The sequence below is a fragment of the Chiloscyllium punctatum genome, chromosome 8 (assembly GCF_047496795.1).
Source record: "Chiloscyllium punctatum isolate Juve2018m chromosome 8, sChiPun1.3, whole genome shotgun sequence".
In the NCBI taxonomy this organism is placed as follows: domain Eukaryota; kingdom Metazoa; phylum Chordata; class Chondrichthyes; order Orectolobiformes; family Hemiscylliidae; genus Chiloscyllium; species Chiloscyllium punctatum.
In genome coordinates, this window is record NC_092746.1 from 71,217,120 (window position 1) to 71,236,974 (window position 19,855).

Here is a 19,855-nt window from a genome sequence, read left to right on the forward strand (position 1 = left end):
CAGGCAGTATACTTCCCATCTACAATCACTCTCTGCCTTCTGTCAGCCAGCCAATTCTGAATCCAGAGAGCCAAATCTCCCTGTATCCCATACTTCCTGACTTTATGAATGAGCCTACCATGGGGAACCCTATCAAATGCCTTGCTGAAGTCCATATACACCACATCCACTGCTCGACCGTCATCAACCTGTCTTGACACTTCCTCAATAACTCAATAAGATTTGTGAGGCATGACCTGCCCCTCATAGAGCCATGCTGACTGCCTTTAACCACATTATGTTTTGCCATAGTCAAAATTCTTTCCCTCAGAATCTTTTCCAAAACTTTGCTGACCACAGACGTAAGACTGACTGGTCTGTAATTGCCAAGGATTTCCCTATTACCCTTCTTGAAAAGAGAACAACATTCACCTCCTTCCAATCCTCCGGTACGACTCCCGTGGAGAGTGAGGAGGCAAATATTCTCGCTAGCGGCTTAGCAACCTCCTTTCTTGCTTCCCGGAGCAGCCTAGGATAAATCTGGTCTGGCTCTGGAGACTTACCAATCTTAATGTTTTCCAAAATTTCTGGCACATCAACTTCATCAATCTTGATCTGGTTAAGACTGTATCCCAGCTCCTCTAAGTTTTCATTTACAACAAGTTTCCTTTCCTTGGTGAAAACCGAAGCAAAAAACCCAGTTAGGGCTTCCCCTATCTGGCATCTGGATGGATACATGAATAGGTAGGGTTTAGAGTAATATCGGCCAAATGCTGGCAAATGGGACTAGATTAATTTAGGATATCTAGTCAGCATGGATAATTTGGACCAAAGGGTCTGTACAGCTCTATTACTCTGTGATTCCATAAGTATATTATAACCCTATCATAGTGGTTGCCCTCAGCTCTTCAGTCAATGACTCCAGAGAAACTTCAGAGCAGGCTTCGGACTCATTTCCACAAAATCAACCCCTTGCAGCCACCTTGCAGAAATAAAGGGATGCACTACCTCTTCATACAGACATTGACATGTCTGCCTGAAACTGTGTTATATAAAATCGGCCAGTGTCACACTCTGGATTTCAATCCACCAAATTAGAATGAGGCTCAAGAGTTAAAATGGTCAGGCCTGAAGTTTGAATACTCACCTCACGCCAAACCTGCTGAGAATAAAAGTTAATTGCAGTTATTCAGACAGGCTTAAAGGAATTGATGTTGAAATTTGTGGCTAATGCCAAAATAGGAACTTGTTGCATAGTTAAATCTTTACAAAATTAAAGGGAGCTGTACATTTGCAAGATGGGAAGTTGGTAGAATTCAATGTCAGTAAGTATTAGGCACAACAGACGAGCAGAGGGATTTTATACATTAAACGCAGAACTTAAATTATTAAGGCTGAGACCAAAGCAAATGGAGTTTTTCATTTTATTACAAGAACATAGAATAAAAAAGCCAAAAAGCAAAGATGAGTCTGTATAAAATCTTAATAATTCATCCGTTAAAGTATTGTGTGCAACGTTGGAATCCACAGTAGAAAAATTAAGATCATACAGTGATAAAGAACCATTTGAATGAGTGGAGCAATTTTCATTAGAACAATGCAGATTACAGGTCAATATGATAGAAATGTCTTAATTAAAAGGTTGGAACTGGCTAGATAGAAGCAAATTGCAGCTGTAGCCAGTAGATGAGGGAAGGAGATTAAGATTAAATTTAAGAGATTTATAACAGAGCAAATAAGACTTCAGCGCACAGAGATTTGTGAGGCTACAGAATTCAGTTCCAGGGTTTACAGTTGAAGCAGAAAGTATGAATTGGACACCATAACCATTTCTTTCTTTTGCTCTGCTCAATGGGAGACCAAATTGAGATCCCAAATTCAGTGGGTGTGGAAGTTTGGACTGGGTGTACCCCGATACAGGTAGCACTCCTAAGTAGGAATGCCAACTCTGGGAGGTCATAACCCAGAGAATTGAAAGTGACATCATGGAAAACCAGTGCATTATGCATGAGGGCAAATTCCTTCACTAACCCAATTTCTTAATCAGCGCACCATTACTCCATAATTCCCCTGGCTGCTTTCCCAGATTCAGTTTTATGACAGTTATTTCTCTTTTTAGTTCCTCTTTTCTCTTCCACACAGCATCTACCTTGAGATGTTTTAAATTTGTTGTGTTCAACGTTCCAAAATTAGAAGAAAATAAAGAAAACCACACTTACACTGACAGAGTGCAGCAACTTTGGCCACAATTGCAACTGTGGGGAAGTGCTTGGCCAGCCCTCCCAATGCAGTGATCATTTAACTGGAGCCTTTACCTGTCGGCGAGATCTCAGCATGGTGACAGAAAGTTCTGTCTATCTGCCTTGCCTCTGATGGATCTAATTAAACTGAGATTTGTTTGATGTATCGAAAATTAACTGTTTTAATCATGACACAAACTACCACAGCCATGTGCTCCACCTCATCACCGATTCCATTTGAAATGGTTCACCTTATAAACCGAGCTTGTAGTCCAGCAGTGAATTAGAATTATGGTTCCTCTTTGTTGGCCAGCCTAGATCAGTCTCTGTTAACGAGCTTGCTCACTGCTGCCATGTGACTATGTATATTCTAACACATTCCTGACATGTGCCTTGTAAATATGGACAGGTTTTCAACAGTCAGAAGGTGAGTTAGACACCACAAAACTTCCTGGACTCTGACTAGTTTTTGTAACCACAGACAGTATGGCTGGTCCAATTCAGCTTCTGGTCAATGGAAAACCCCAGGATGTTGATGCTGAGGGATTCAGTGATGGTAACACTATTGAATGTCAAGGGACAGTGTTGAGATTCCTTCTTGTTGTAGATGGTCATTGCCTGGCATTTGTGTGATAACAACAATAGCTGCCAATTATCAGCCCAAATCTGGACTTTCTTCCAAGCCTTGCTGCATTTGAAAATGGACTGCTTCAGTACAGAAGTTGTAAATGGTGCTGAACATTATACAATCATCATTGAACATTCTCACTCCTGACTTTATGATGGGGGAAAGTCATTGATAAAAGAGCTGAAGATGGTTGAGCCTAGAGCACAACCCTGAGGAACTCCTGCAGAGATGTCCTGGAGCTGCGATGACCGACCTCCAACAACTATAACAGTCTTCCTTTGAGCCAGCTATAATTCTAATCAAAGGAGACTGGACGTGGCAGGATTGCAAAGCTAAGATCCAAACAATTCTGTTAACTTGGATTTATGTTGATGTGACAAACCTATTTGTTCTTTTCCAGAGAGAGGTGCGAAGGAGGGTTAAAAGTGAATATTTTTTCTTTTATCTTTTCAATCATTTATAAATGTCAGCAGGAGATTGATGATAAATCCAGTTAGGTCCTAGGCATTCTGGGAGGGTTGGGCAATCCTACTCGCAAGGAGTTTTGAAATGTTTGATGATGTTCTGGGAAACTCCTTTTGATGTTTTAAGGTGCTGCCATAGAAACACATTATTGTTGAGGTGTTGGAAGCAGGGGGAGGCAGCAAAAACAATTAGTTTTGGGGATTATCTCAGGGTAAGGAAAATCAATGCTATCTTGTGGGTCCTAAAGAAGCATTTCTGTCCCCACAATGAACCCTCAAACAAAGACATTCAACTTATCTATCTGCACCGGTTCTGAACTTGTACCTCCCTTTTACAGTTTTAGCTTATGAATAAAACAAAAACAGAGAGTGTGCTGGAGAAACACAGTAGGGCTGGCCCTTTAAAGGAACACTGGACTTGAAACATTAACCTGCCACCGTTCCTTTGCTCAGGTCCTGCACTTAAACAAACTCAATCTGCATTTTTTTTCCTGTAGGTGTCTGCTCATCTTCTCAAAATTTTGAGAGGGTTGATTTGATATGCAGTAGAAAGACAAAAGGATAACAGGAGTTTTCCCTATTTTCATCCCTCTTCTGCATCTTCGTCACCCAAATTGGTAAATTGAAAAGGGGGTTAGATTTCCCCCACAGTGAGGAGCCTCACCCCCTCAGTCTTCAAACACTAGATTTGATAGATGGATGAAGGAAAATGTTATGAAGTAGGATGGGAACTCGGTTGCCAGACATGATTCTGTGGATATGTTCATATACAAGATAAGCACCAAAGAAGATTGCTTCTTTCTGGATCTCCTCACTAGCAATGTCAAAGTCTTGTCATTTGTGAATTGTGATGAACACACTAGTTGATGGAACCAAATTACAGTGTACTAAAGACAGACTTCCATCATACCCAATTGGTGACCAATCAAATTGAGCCATTTGCCTCCTTGTAATATCCAAATATTTCTGTTTAGACTATTTTATGCTAAGGACCCCATTATTCCATTATTTCTCGAAGTAGGAACTAGGCTTATGGTGCCCAAGTCATCCTTGCTCCATTTTGTTCTGCTACTATCCTGTCACCATAATTATCAAAATGTATTCAGCATGTGACAAGCTATGTGCACTCCCAAGAAGCCCTCACTGAAATGAGAGTTGCAGCAATAGTTGGTAGAATAATCCTGTCAAAAGCAGTGAGCGTCCAAGTATATAAGAGCAGAGTGACAGACCAATGATGTGCAACTTAATGGAAGAGAAACAGCAGAAATAATCCTGTGTACTTTCCTGTCACACAGGTTTTGTTGTCTTCTTTGTACATTGAAAAAATGCTAAAGGTAATGGGAAAATCACTCGTTTCTTCCAGGATGGCTTTACCTTTTTTTGTGTAATATGTACTTTACACTGGAAAATATAACCAAAATTGAGGGCGTTTGTAGTAAATGCACTCTATAGGAGAGAAATTATATGATATAAAACCTTTCACAGAATTTTGGTTTTATAAAAAAGTTTCATGGCTGCCAAAAATCCACCAGCAGATTTTAGACTTTTATAGCATAGGTTTAAAATTTGTCCTGCACGGGTGAAAGCCCTTCATCATGACAGTGAAAGAAATGGTGAAAAAAAAAGTCTTTCAATGGCTGATAAAATGAGATGATGCATCAGTAGTCATGAAAGATGTTTTTTCATGAGAAACATTGCTCCAGACACATTTTCAGTGGAATTTAAATTAAATATTTTGGGATTGTCAGTTTTATATTGGAGAAGTTGCAGATGAATACACTGAACTGGAAGAAAGAAAGGAATTTGCGTGTCTATGAGAATAGTAAAATATGAATTAATGGTATACAAATAATCAAAGGGTGCATGCAAATTAACAAGAAAGTTTAGGAACTACTTTCTGGTAGAAACTGCAAAGCAAAATAAAAGGTAGAGGGAAAGAATACAAGAAAGGAAGAACAAACTGTGGCAACAAATTAAAATGACATTACATAGATATAATCCAAAAAAATGTGGTGCATTTTTAAATGTTAGGATGCCCAGTTGCCAGAATCACTGATGTTTCTTTATCATAAAAGAGATTTCATACCTTAAGCAGTGCTGTTTAAATGAACCTGGACTTGCTGATCACTGTCTTAGGTCTGAATCTGACTGTTCATTACCTCAGTGCTTAATTTGACCCTAAGTTCAGTTTATGACACAATTTCATTTTCATCACCAAGGCACCTACTACCATTACCGTGTTATTATGTCAGCACCCATCAACTAGTCAAGTCCTTATCCGTGTCTTTGTTAACTCCAAACTTTGCCCAAACACTAGAGTGGCTGTGCCTTCAGCCATCTTGAATTGCTGGAACTGTCACGCTACACTTCTCCACATCATTCTACTTAATTCATCCCAGAACATATCATTTTATCCTGGATTAGACCCAGGCTTGAACTCACTTAGAAATTTGTGTCCAATTAAATCCTCACGTGGTGAGGCAATTGAGGCTTTGGACATGTAAGAGAAAGAAGACATGATTGATTTACAGTTTAAAATCTATCAGGTTATTCAGATGAATATAAAGCACTGGGTCTATATATTTCAGAAAAGCAAAAAACCTGAGGGTGATTTCATCATGGTTTACAAAATAATGAAGAAACTAGGTTGTATTAGTGAGACAAGGTATGAAGGACCTCAATTCTAGGGTTTTCCAATTGCAAATAAATTGGATGTTAGGAAGTGTTTTGGTTCCAAGAGAATCCAAGAACAACGGAAAAGATTGCTGACACATGCAATGACTGTGTCAGAGAGGTATTTCCCAGATATTTTTCCAACTATTTGGTTTAAATTTCTAATTTTATTTGGTATACAGGAACAGCAAGAGGCCACTTAGCCCCAAGAATCCCATGCAGCAAAAGCAGAATGCAACACACAGCTCAGCAATCCCACAGTCATTAGATTATATTTAAGCCCAACAGTCTTGCCATTAATAGTGCCCCTAGCCCAGTGGTTCCAGGTCAATTAGAGCACAGACACTTATGCGGCACGTGGAAAAATACCCAGGCATGTCGTATGCACAAAAATCAGACAAATCCAGTGCAGTCAAATACCGTCTATCAGTCTTCTCTCAAACATCAGTAAAGTGATGCAAAATGTTGTTGACTGTGTTATCAATCATCACTTACTCAACAATAACTTGCTAACTGATGTTCATTTTGGGTTCTGTCAGGCCTTCTGAGCTCCTGACCTCATTACAACCTTGATCCAAACATGAACAAAAAGGCTGAGCTCAGCAGGAAACGAGAGTGACTGCCCTTCAATTTAAGGCACTTTACCAAGCATCATGGAGTCCCAGCAAATCTAGAGTCAATGGGAATCAGGGGGAAATCTCTCCAATGGTTGGAGTCATGTGCAGCACAAGGAAAGATGGTTGGGGTTGTTAGAAGTTAATCATCTCAGCTCCAGGACATAAGGATACATGGTGGCTCAGTGGTTACCACTACTGCCTCACAGTGCCAGGATTTGATTCATGCCTTGAGTGACTGTCTGTGTGGAGTTTGCACTTTCTCCCCATGTCTGCGTGGGTTTCATCTGAATGCTCCAGTTTCCTCCCATAGTCCAAAGATGTACAGGTTAGGTGGATTGGCCTTACTAAGTTGCGCCTAGGTGGGAAAGCCATTGTAAATGTGGGGTTATGGGGATAGTGTTGGATCTAGGTGGAATGCTCTTTGCAGGGTCAGTGCAGACTCAATGGGCCAACTGGCCTCTATCTTTACTGTGGGATTCCATGATCACTGTCGGAGTTCCTTAGTGTAGTGTCCGAAGCACACCATCTTCAGCTGCTTCACTAATGACTTTCTCTCCATTGTATGGTCAAAAATGGGAATATTCACTGATCATTTCACGAAGTTCAGCGCCAATCGCAACTCTTCAGAAACTGAAGCAATCCGTGTTCAAATGCAGCAAGATTCGGACAACATTCAGACTTGGGTTGACTAGTGGTAAGTTCACATCGTGCAACACAAGTGCTGGGCAATAAACATCTCCAACAAGGAACCTAATAATCACCCTTTGACATTCAAAGCTATGAGTGAATCTCCCATTGTCAATATCCTGATAGTTACAGTTGACCAGAAACTGAACTGGCCCAGTCATATAATACTTTGGCTACAAATACAGGTAAGAAACTGGGAATTCTACAGTGAGTACCCTACTTCCTTATTGCTCAAAGCTTGTTCACCATCTACCAGGTACAAGTCATGAGTTTGATGGAATACAACACATCTTCCTGCATGAGTGGCACAGTGGTTAGCACTGCTGCCTCACAGCACTAGAGACCTGGGTTCAATTCCCGCCTCAGGCAACTGACTGTGTGGAGTTTGCATGTTCTCCCCGTGTCTGCGTGGGTTTCCTCCAGGTGCTCCGGTTTCCTCCCACAGACCAAAAATGTGTAGGTTAGGTGAATTGGCCATGCTAAATTGCCCATAGTGTTAGGTGAAGGGATAAATGTAGCAGAATGGTTCTGGGTGGGTTGCGCTTCGGCGGGTCGGTGTGGGCTTGTTGGGCCGAAGGGCCTGTTTCCACACTGTATGTAATCTAATCTAATCTAATCAAAAAACACACAAAACAGTCAGTATCAAAGCAGTCTGTTTGACTGGCAGCTAACCTAATGTCTTCAACATTCACTCCCACCATAATTGATGTAAAATAGTACATATAGGTGCATTGCTACAAATCACCAAGTCTCCTCAGATAGCATCTCCCAAACTTGTGAGTTCTGCCACCTAGATGGACAAGGGTATCAAACAGATGGGAACACTACTCTCTCAAAGCCACACACCATCCTAATTTGTAAGCATATAACCATTCCTTCACTGTTGCTGTGTCAAAATCCTGGAACCTCCTCCCTAACCACATTAGAGGTGAGCCTACACCAAATGAATTGCAGAAGTTCAAGAAAGCAGATCAAGGGCATTTAGGAATAGGCTGAAATAATACCACAGAGGTTGGCACCCTGTCAATAATCACCTTTTCTTTACACACGGAGAATCCTTGACACTGATCCACCTCCCCAAGAGCCAGCTCTCAGAATGAATGGAACCACTGGCACTCCTGTTTATATCTGTCAGCCAGGGCTCCCTGATTGAACCAGATTCACAGCTCCAATCAGGGAACTCATATTTTTTGAGGTTCACCTGGCTGACCTTGTTACAATCACCATATTGACAATGAATGTTAACTTAGCCAGTGCACCCACATCTTATGAATACATTTTAAAAAGCACCAACTTTACAAATAATCAGAAACATTTCCATTATATCATTTGCAATACTGGGAAAATATATTCTTCCAGTCAAAATAATATGCTTACACATGGTCATTCAGTCAATAGGCCAAGTGTACATAGAAAATAAATTCATAACATGTCAAGGAATATCTGAAATATTCAACCAAGTTGCTCTAGACAGTATTAGTAGAAACAAAAATACATTTGACAATGACAATTATAGCCAAGAGCAAAAATTCTAATGAACAACTCAAGGTTGGCTAATCTGTACTAACTTTTCTTCAATTATACCTTTCTTGCATTAAAGGTAGTGGAACATGAGTACTAGACTATCATTTACAACAATGTTTTATCTCTGTTGGACATGTGAAGACCAAGTTCCTCCAGCAACTCAATTAAATCCCTAAATGCCACCAAGTACTACAAATTCCATGTTAGCTATGTATTGATTTTTGACTTTGAAGCAACTTTTCACATGTTTTACCTTTTCATTTTAGTTATTACTGTTTTCTCAATGATGTATCCTTAGGCAACTAATGTCAAAGATTTGCTGTGATAAAATGTATTTTTTTTCACCAGACAGAATCAGTATATTTAGTGCTCTACTTGAAATCACTATTTTGAAATTTTGCACAAATTATTTCAATAAATGAAATTGCAAAGCATATTATTTATTACCTAAGTGAGGCCTTCAAATCCACTACAAAAACACATGGGTTTAGTGAGTGAAACAAATTTGCACATACCTATATTACACGTGCTAATAGAAATGAACAATCTTTTATCAGTTTTATATTTACTTATCAAATGTTTTGCTGTGGCAAATATAATTAAAAATTCCAAGCCTTTGCACATGACAATCAACTTCCTGCACTGATTTTAAAACTTTTTTTTCCATTAATAAAATGTGCCCATTTGTCTAGGGCACATGGTGTTAAACAAAATTTCCAAAATATTTTCTTTTCACATGGTTATCCTATCACTAGGTTTTCATTAGCATTAGATAACAGAGAAAAGGTTAAACATTTTAATGCATGGTGAGCAACTGTAAAAGATTAATGATGCTCATTTCAAGTGATTCATCCCAACAGGATAATCATAACATAATTTCAACAACTAGTTCAAATCTGATCAATCACTTTTTGCACCCACAGGTATCTGGAAAAAAGACAGAAGGCCTGCATATGCAATTAGCATTTTTCTAAATTACTCAATTCCCAGATAATCTGGTGCCAGCTGCACTGTGACCACAAGAATCCATTTTGACAATTAAACATTCACAGAACAGTTACACTTTAAAGGAACTGAAGCTGTGAACAGAAGTGTTATGGACAAAACAAAACCTGGAAATAAAAACTCAGTAGAAATATGCTGACCATCCCTATTTTACTATAACAAATGAGAAGTAATACAAAGCACCATCAATCTCTTATCCATTCACTGTTATGTATCTTTCACTGTAAAACCAAAAACGAATAAAACGCAATAGTGAACAGACGCTAGAAGATTCATATTCAGAGGATTAGAAACAGAATTATTTAACTTTAGCAATGCTACAAAAATAAAACACTTGTAAAAATGTATCTTAAAGAATATTTGAGGAAATGCAACTAATGTATTTATAGTCAATCATACTGGGGTGAATTTTTTTATGCATTTGATCTTGTCTAAATTTATTATGTGTGAGCTCAGCGAGAATAAGTGGTGAATGATACATTACTGAAGGATGGTTAATGAATTTTATTCAATGCATAGCATGGTCTGCTGACCTCCCTCTAATGAAATGAAACACTGCCTAATATTCACCTTGTACATGACACAAAGAAATCTAAAACTGACAAAATATTTATATACAGATAATAGATCCTATAAGTAAATCAAAAGGTTCAAATAAATCATGAATCTTACACTTGTAAGATTTAGAAAACTCAATTGCTTCCTGGAATTAGCTTACAGAGTTTAGTCCGTTGTATGGATTCTGTTGTTTTATACAATTTGGGAGTGGTGAAATTACATTTTGAAGGGTCCAATGCTGTCAATTTTGAGTTGAAGAAGGTACAGTCTATTACTGCACCTAGGCCAGCACTGGCATAGGTTTCAGTCACAGCCTTGTTAATTGGACTGGTGAGTTATGGGTTACCAAACAAGTGTTCAGATGAAGCTCCTGGAATCAGGTCTATTGATATCAATTAAAAAGCCTGGTAGAAAGCTAAGTAGCAGGGAAGATGTCACGCTTGCAGCAGTGGAGAGTTGGGGGGTAGGGGAGGTGTTTGATAACTGGCTGCCAATTAAAGCAGCAACTCAGATTAATTTTGTGGGAACATCCTTACAAAATCATTCCAACCTATTGTTCCCTTCTATTGCCTGTACAAGTGATCAAACTGTACGCTACTGGTAATTGGGATCTTGCATTTCCAATTTACAACTTGAAATGTTCTATCACCTGAAACAGAAAGGTCTTCAAATGTACTTCATAGGGCCCCTTTAAAAATAGCACTGGATTTTCTCCAGGCTGAGAAAGATGGAAGTCTACCCATTTTGAGGCTGGGAAGTATGGAGATATCATAGTTCTGAAGTTACCTCCACTGGTGTTGTTCAACAAAAAAAAGGAAGTCATTAGATTGTATCCCTCTCTTTATGTTAATTTTGTCATAACTCCCTTTATCTGTGCTTTTTTTCGTCTTATCTCTCTTTCCTGGTATACCTTTCATATATATTTGCCACTTTGTGCCTAGTTTGTTTCTGACTCTGACGACTTCATTTTAACCCACTCAAAGTCCGTCCAGTTAAACAGAGCTAAAATAAAGTTAAATAAATTTGATTAAAATTTCTACTGCCGAAGTCTCTACTTATCCCATCTATTCTCTACTCTATGCCTTGAGATCGGTTTGCCTGCATTACCGTCTCTCTCCTTGGATATTTTTCTCTCTCTCTCCGTCTGGCACTTGGTACATCTTTCTCTCCTTTTTCTTTTTTTTTTGCTGAACTTAAGAATTGAGGACTCCAAGTTTCTGATACCTGAAGGAATTCTGGGGATGAATTTTAAGTGGAGCTAATAAAGAGTAAAATCAGACCAGATACAAAGTAGGTGTCCAACCGGAACTCACCCAATGGGCAAGGTTACAATGAACTCCCAGTTGTGTCTCTTTGAGTGTGTGGAGACTGAGCGATGTAGCATCATGCGATATCTACAGGACGAACTGGCAGTTATGGTCTGGGATTGGCCAATCGCAACCAGGATCTTGGATAAAAAGGAATTGAGCAACTGGGACCCAATGATGCAACTCTGGCTATATTTGTCAAAATACTAACATTTTGTGCTGCCTGTATTTATTACTTTCCATACTGCACTACAATATAATCAGAATGGATGAATTATTATTGGGGAATCTCCTGTAATATTACTTAGGAGAGATCGAATGTTAAGTTATTTTATGACGTGGAGGAGCCAGTGTTGAGGAGAGGCAGTAGTGCTCCAAAAGCTAATGCTTCCAAATAAACCTGTTGGATTATAACCTGGTTTTGTGTGGTTTTTGAAGTTGCTTTATAACAACCTTGTTTAAAAAGCCATAATATTACATTTACTAAACAAGATGATCTACTTGGCCTTGTTGCCCTAGAAATATTTAGTTTTCTAAAACTAAAAGGATCCAAGGCCTACATTATCAGTCCTTTTCCCCTTTTCTATTAGTCTGAGTGCCTTTGAGGGGCATTCAAATCTTGGTTCGCAGCTGCACTAGGTGTAGCTTATGGAGAAGCATGCTAATATGTTTAAATTACTTACAGTGTGGAAACAGGTCCTTCGGCCCAACAAGTCCACACCAACCCGCCACCCACCCATACAATTATCCCTTCACCTAACCTGTACATCTTTGGACTGTGGGAGGAAACTGGAGCACCTGGAGGAAACCCATGCAGACTGTGCAAACTCCACACAGCCAGTCGCCAGAGGCGGGAATTGAACCCAGATCTCTGGCACTGTGAGGCAGCAGAGCTAACCACTGTGCCACCGTGCCGCCCACATATGGTGTCAAGATATATTCACCACCTGGATAAGAACAGGTCAGATCCACAATGAAGTTTGTTTTAATCTAAGAATCTGTTACTAAGGTGAAGGGTCATAAAGATTAATTGCACAGAAAATGGAGATTCTGTTCAATCAGAACCTAGTAGTTTGGTGAGGGAGGTATGCATGACGAAGTTAATAAGACTATAATTACACATCATAAGATCCAGTAGTTACCTTTTTTAGTGCTTTTGATAAGTTTTTTAAAGTTATTTCTTTACAAAAACAATCAAAATCTAATTCAACTACACTGCTCTTTCCCCATAGCCATATATCTTCCTTCGCTTCAAGTATTTATCTGTTATTTACCTAAAATATGTAATGGTCTCTACCTCAACTACTCCCTGTGGCAAAACCTTCCATGCTCTAACAAATCTCTGTACAAAGTATTTTTCCAAACTTACATCCTTATTCTTGAAATGACAATTTTCAATTATAATCACTAGGCAATATGCAGCCATCCAGAAAGAAATAGACTTTGCCTCATCATCTTATCAAAACACTTCATAATTTAAAACAAAATCTCTATTGCTATCTTGTTTGCTTTCACTGTCCTAGTATTTAAGGACTTTCCAAATAAGTAGGGTTTCCTGTTCCTGGTATATTTGTAAATACTTTTTTTGCATTATCTTCTATATTACTTATTTTTTTCTACAATACAATACCAAATACTACACAACACACTAACTGTGTTCTAATGCCCATGTAAAAAATATTCCTTTTAGTTTGGGTACCATATGCCTACATTTACAAAATCTAAAATCCATTGATCTTTAAGAGCTTCATTTACCTACATCACAAACTAAGCAATTATGTATTTCAACCCCTACTTTTTCTGTTCCTCCACATTAATCAACATTCACCTATACTGCCATTCACCTATACCTCCATTCCTTTATTTGCCACTCAAAATTCATTATCAAGATGGGCAGGAATAAAGTGTTTTACTTTCCTTCACATGTAACATGAATAGATCATTATTTCTGTCCTTCTCTATTTTGTACAATAATTTTAGCTGATTTCCTACATTGTTGCATTTTATAAGAAACTGAGTATTGTTTGCCTCTTAGTCATGTCGGCTGACACTAGTCGTTATCCTTATTTCTCTATTTCTCCTCTTCTGGTTTCCTAATTATCAGATTTCCTCAACTCTTTCTTCTGTTCTCTTCTGCTTCTCCCTCTGTGTTTTTCTTCTTTCCTTGCATAGCTGTCAGACTCTACAGTCTGTTATTTTCTGAAGGATGTATACAACACAATATTTTGAATTTCTGCATTTGGAAAAGCAACATAATCGCATAATGGATCATAATTTTAAACAAAGGTAATAATTTTGTAGGCCATCCACAGTCAGATTTGACACCTCTTCTTTAAAATGATTTATAAAAAAGGTTTTAGATGTGAGAATGATATTACATGTATAGCACATGAATAATGCGTGTGCAATCACATGGTGCACTGCTTTCAAAGTGGGCCTGCCCTAGGTTTCATAATTCAGATCAGAAAGCAATATCTTGTTTCTTTCGCTTCTTCAAAGTCAGTTTCCTCTTAACTCTCTCAAGTCTATCCAATAACCTTTATAATAATGTATGAAAGGACACAGGGAATTGACAAATGGCTAGGATTAGACAGCTTCAGTTGAACAGTTGTCATAGGCAGAGTGGGTTAAGTAAGCTGTAAAATGTTTGGGGTCAGTTTTCACATTGGAAGGCCATCGACTTGGCAATGGCATCCCCTCAATAATCTGTAACATAAACAAGAACTTTGCCTGATTTTGAAATGGCTTTCAGCGATCCTTTTAATAATCACTGATTGAACCATTCCATGCTAGTACTAACATGAGGAGCATGTGCAGTTCACATGCCACTCACTGGATCCTTAAAATTAAGACACTAATTCAAGTAAACCTCCTCAGAAACTGATGGACACCTGGGTCACCCATCTGCAGACAATAATGAAAATGGCAGGGTGGAGAATCAAGAGTATGAATGTGTAATAAAGTTAAATTTTGTGATTTTTCAGAATGCTTAATGCATTGCTCTCACCTGATAATAGGGATGAGGGATGAACACTATCTCTATATTGTGATCTAGCACCTCTTACTTCTTTCATTTTTTAATGTACTAATATTGTTAGCTCTTTCTATGACTTCAGGTGGACCCATTACTTCTTCATTCCTTAAACTACTTTCAAGAAATATGTTTGTTCCTTAACTCTTTAGGAGATTCATGTCCTAATCCTGAATGCTATTTCCATTTTTACGAGGTTGTTTCTGTATGAAAAGTCTTGTCATTTGACTCATCTCTCCCTCTATCTCTAATCTATGTCTGCAGTAGAAGCATTTACCTTCATCAATATAGGGATAATGATTGCTCCTTTAATCTCATTAAAGTGATCCTTCTAAATTGCCAGTATGCTGTATTATAACTTAATGCTTTTCCCTGTATGTTTCCTGTATTAAATTTAGGATTTTCAATGGAACACCACGAGCAACTTATTTTGCTCAAGGCTTGAGACCTCTACCTTCTCTCTTCCCTCTCACCTAACGCTGTGGCTACACAAATTTGCCAATCAAAAGCTACATTCTGGTATCAACTAGTCACCCCATCCTGATTCCCTGGTTATCTTCCTATTTTCATCCTTGGTGATAACAGATTTCTCAATTAGAAAATATATCAATTACAGACAGAACCAATGTAGCATGTAGTAGCTTTTTAATGTGCACAGTTAAACCCCTAAAACTTCATTACTATTTCCCAAAGAAATTTATTCACCATATCAAGACTGCTGCAAATTGCATTATACCAGTTGAATGTTAATTAAAATCCAATTCAATAACCTACTGTTATCTTTGGAGAAAATGGACTATTGAGGAAGTGTGTATTCCTGGCCTGTGGATTCTTGATTACTTTTTGATCCTTGGATATGCGTAAGTAAGGCAGATTAGAATTCTAAAAAGGGGTTAAAGAAAATCTTTGGTAAATGTTAAAATAATGAATCCAAGTATCTGAGGTAGCGAAGAAGTTTGTTACAACAGTCAAGTGGGCTACATATATAACTTTAGTTTTATCACATTTGGAGTATTGTGTGCAATTATGGTCACCACACTACTGGATGTGGAGGCTTTGGAGAGGGTACAAAAGAGGTTCACCAGGATGTTGCCTGGACAGCAGTACATTAGCAATAAGGAGCTGTTGGACAAACTTGGATTGTTTTTTGCTGGAGTATCAGAGACTGAGGGACAAACGTATAGAAATATATAAAGCTATTAGAGGCATGGATAGGGTGGAGACTTGGAGCATTTTTCCCAGGTTGAAATTGTCAAATACTAGGGGCATAGGTTTAAAGTGAGGGGTGAAAGTTTAAAGGAGATGTGTGAGACAAGTTCTTTAAGATGCCTGGAATGCACTGCCAGGGGATATGATAGAAGCAGGTACAATAGCAATATTTAAGAGGCATTTAGACAAATACCTGAACGGGCAGGAGGAATTGAGGGATAGGGAGCAATCACAGGTAAATGGGATTAGTTTAGAATGGCAACATGGTTGGCACAGACAAAACAGGCCAAAGGATCTGGTCCTGTATTCTACCTTCTATGAAGTAGCATTCTCCAAGAACAAAAGTACAGGAGACAGATACAAACAACTGGTAGGTTAACTTGCCTTTTACTAGCAAAGCTTTTTTGCCTAAGAGAACTGCAATAACACATACAATGGTCTGTTTCATGAAACATTACCTACAAATGGCAATGAGTGTTTCCATGGGTTCTTTCCCATCAGGCAGTGGCCAATACAAGTATGTGTGGAACAATACCTAACTTCAGAATGTTGCACAGATCAAGCATGTAAAGTTACAAAATTCATCACGTGCACCTCTCTTTACAAGATGCTGCCTTCAAACTGTTAAACAAGCAAGCCCAACTTTCCAAGTATTTGCTGCACTATGTAAGACATATTTAAACAACCAGAAATTGAATATATTCTCAGCCATGAAAGTAAAAAGAATTTCAGCATGTTGTCCTAGACAAGGGATCAGCTCTGCACTCAGAGTGAAGCTGTTATCAAGTTCACCTTCATCGCTGAGCTGTTGAAACGGAGTGTATATGGAAACATCTCAGTATTAGAGGCAGTGTTCTTCATTGTGAAGACAGCTCTGCGATCTTCACTGTATAGACCACATCACAACAAGAGATGTGGGAAGATTCTCTTTTTTACCGTCAGTCTGTTAAAGGAAAACTGCTTGACAGAAAACGCGTTCCATGATATCACAAATTTTAAAGATAATTAAATTAAACTGTGCTAAGGGAAAAGTCCAGTTTCACTTTACGGATCTACAAAAACCAAATGGTGAAAAGTCAAAGCCTGAAGATTTCACCAATAGTACACATATTACAATTTCCTGGTTTTGTTACAAATATCTCAAGCTTCTCGTATTTTTGGTCAGTGCTTCTGCCCTTTTTAAACAAAAAAAACCCTTGTTAAATGTTTAATGATGAAAGTCATGTGAAGTCCTGGGGGATATTCCATGTTTTAATATTGCTGCTGGCCAGGAAGTGATTGGAATGTGGGGAAGGTGATGGTCTGAAGAGGAGGAGGATGGAGTTGGGGGAGGGGGAGATGGATTTATGGGGGAGGGGTTGATGGAGCTGAGGGGAGGGGCTAATGAAGCTGTAGGGGAGGGGATGATGGAGCTTTGGGGAAGGGGGTGATGGAGCTGAGGGGGAGGGGGTGATGGAGCTGTGGGAGAGGGGTGTTGGAGCTGTGGGAGAGGGATGGCTGATGGAGCTGTGGGACAGTGATGGAGCTGTGGGGGAGGAGGGGTGATGGGGCTGTGGGGGAGGGGGTGATTGGGCTGTGGGGGAGGGAGTGATTGGGCTGTGAGGGAGGGGGTGATGGAGCTGTGGGGGAGGGAGTGATGGAGCTGGGGAGGGGCTAATGAAGCTGTAGGGGAGGGGATGATGGAGCTGAGGGGGAGGGGAGTGATGGAGCTGAGGGGGAGGGTATTGGTGCTGTGAGGGAGGTAGCTGATGGAGCTGTGGGATGGCGATGGAGCTGTGGGGGACGGGGTGATGGGGCTGTGGGGGAAGGGTGTTGGAGCTGTGGGAGAGGGATGGCCGTTGGAGCTGTGGGACTGTGATGGAGCTGTGGGGGAGGAGGGGTGATGGGGCTGTGGGGAGGGCATAATGGAGCTGTGGGGGGAGGGGGTGATGGAGCTGTGGGAGAGGGATGGCTGATGGAGCTGTGGGACAGTGATGAAGCTGTGGGGGAGGAGGGGTGATGGGGCTTTGGGGGAGGGGGTGATGGAGCTGTGGGGGGAGGGGGGTGATGGAGCTGTCGGGGAGGAGGGGTGATGGAGCTGTGGGACAGTGATGGGTCTGTGGGACAGTGATGGGGCTGTGGGAGAGGGGGTGATGGGCACGGATGGGGCTGTGGATGTACAGAATTGGGGAGTGAGGGTGTTCTCCATGTCATCTTCATGCACCTGCTCCCCGCCGCTGCCACATCTCTCCGTGGAGCATACTAATGGAGTTGGGCAATATCAAAGTGTCCAAGTGCTCCATCCAATCTGTCACATTTTCCCAGAACGTTGCTCTGTGTACAACTACAACCGTTCAACACACAAAGAAACAGCCGCAATGAGAAATAACAGATGCACACGTTTCAACTAATCCTCTTCCTCTTTGTTCTGGAGCTGTTTTACACACACACACACACAAGGCTCTGCCCGGACCGGGGAGGGGGTATCCTTTGTTTGTGACCCACCTGAGCAGTTTATTCCTTTGCCTTTGCCGCTTTGACACTCGGCGCTGGAGAGCGGGTTGGCGAGCAGGACCACGGGCAGGCGGCTCAGCGCGAAGACAGCGATAAAGCAGAGGCACCGGGAGGCGGCCGAGAAGCGCAGGGGGCACGGGGAGGACCACAACCTCCCCAACATGACCACACCGCGAGGCGAACACCCGCGAAGGAACGGAGGGAGGGAGGCAAGGGGGAGAGAGAGAGAGAGAGGCTGGGTGGGAGGGAGGAGGCAGGCAGGCGGCTCCTCACTCACACGGGAAGAAGCTGTCGTCCTTCCTGGAACATCACCTCCTCCTGCTGCTCCTCAGACCGGTCATTCCCCCTCTCTCTCTCTCTCTGACTGCTGCACAAAGCCAGCGGCAGCTTCTCTCTCTCTCTCTCCCTCCCCCCCCCCACTCTGCTCCTTCCAAATCCTTGCAAACAGCTTGTTCAGAGCCTCCCTCGATGAGAATAGTGAAGGTTCTGAATCAATGCGAGGAGTTGTTCGGTTGTTTTATTTCCTTTTCTCTCTCTCTCTCTCTCGCTGCCCGCCGCTGCTGCGAGCCGCCCGGGCGGGTTCTGATGGGAGGAGAGGTTGCAGGGAAAGGGGGTGGTGGTGGTGTTGGAGGGGCGGGATGGGTGGAGGGTCTGGGGGTGGGAGTGAGCTACAGAAACAACAAAGGAGACGGCAGCAGCGGCGAGGGGCTGGGGGGGGGGGGGGGGACATCACATGACCGTGGGGACACCGCGCACACATTACACAGAGATGGACAATCTGACAGCACTCCACAACAATCCACACCAACCTCATCCTCCTGCTCGCCTTTCTGACTTATTTTGCCTCCTCTCAAGCCACCTTCTCCCTCCCCGCCCCCCCCCCATCCCGATTAGAGGGGTGACTGGAAATAACTCCAAAAATACGCTCGTTTTCCCGACTTTTGTTTTTATGGCTGACGCATAGTAAATGGAAATGAACTCTCCGATGAATTTGTATCCCTCCTTGCTGCAAACAAAACCCTGTGTTGTTGGAAACAATCAATCAGAGTTGAAACAGACGCAATATCTGGCTGCACCCGAACAAACTGTAAACAAGAGTGAGAGGGGGATGCGGTGCCGAACTCTATATCACCTTTATTCAGTACAATATATAGAGACTTTGCTTAAAGGCAGTTTTTCCAACTCTGCACTTCACTTCATAGGTATTAGATGGCACGATGCAAAACGTGGAAATTTCAGTTTCCAAAGTATTGATACAAAAAAATCCACACACAATAAAAACGATGTCTGAAAACACATTTGTGTACAGTACACAAATCTCACCCCCACCCCCCTCACCCATCCACATTTATGGTGCGTATTGCTGAGGATTTTAGTTATGGAATTTGATTTTCAAACACAGACATCAATCTTCCACTCCAGTTAGCTCCACGATGCTAA

At 40.9% G+C, this 19,855-nt stretch overlaps 1 protein-coding gene across 1 annotated transcript in view; it reads right to left on the bottom strand.

Moving 5' to 3' along the window:
- The window catches only part of tmeff1b (transmembrane protein with EGF-like and two follistatin-like domains 1b), a 228,004-nt gene extending 208,967 nt beyond the window's left edge, over positions 1 to 19,037 (bottom strand). Inside the window, exon 1 of the mRNA XM_072575758.1 lies at positions 18,407 to 19,037. Within this exon, the coding sequence (XP_072431859.1) occupies positions 18,407 to 18,578 (172 nt within the window). The 5' untranslated portion in view covers positions 18,579 to 19,037. The remainder of the gene's footprint in view (positions 1 to 18,406) is intronic.
- Positions 19,038 to 19,855: the final 818 nt, after the last annotated feature.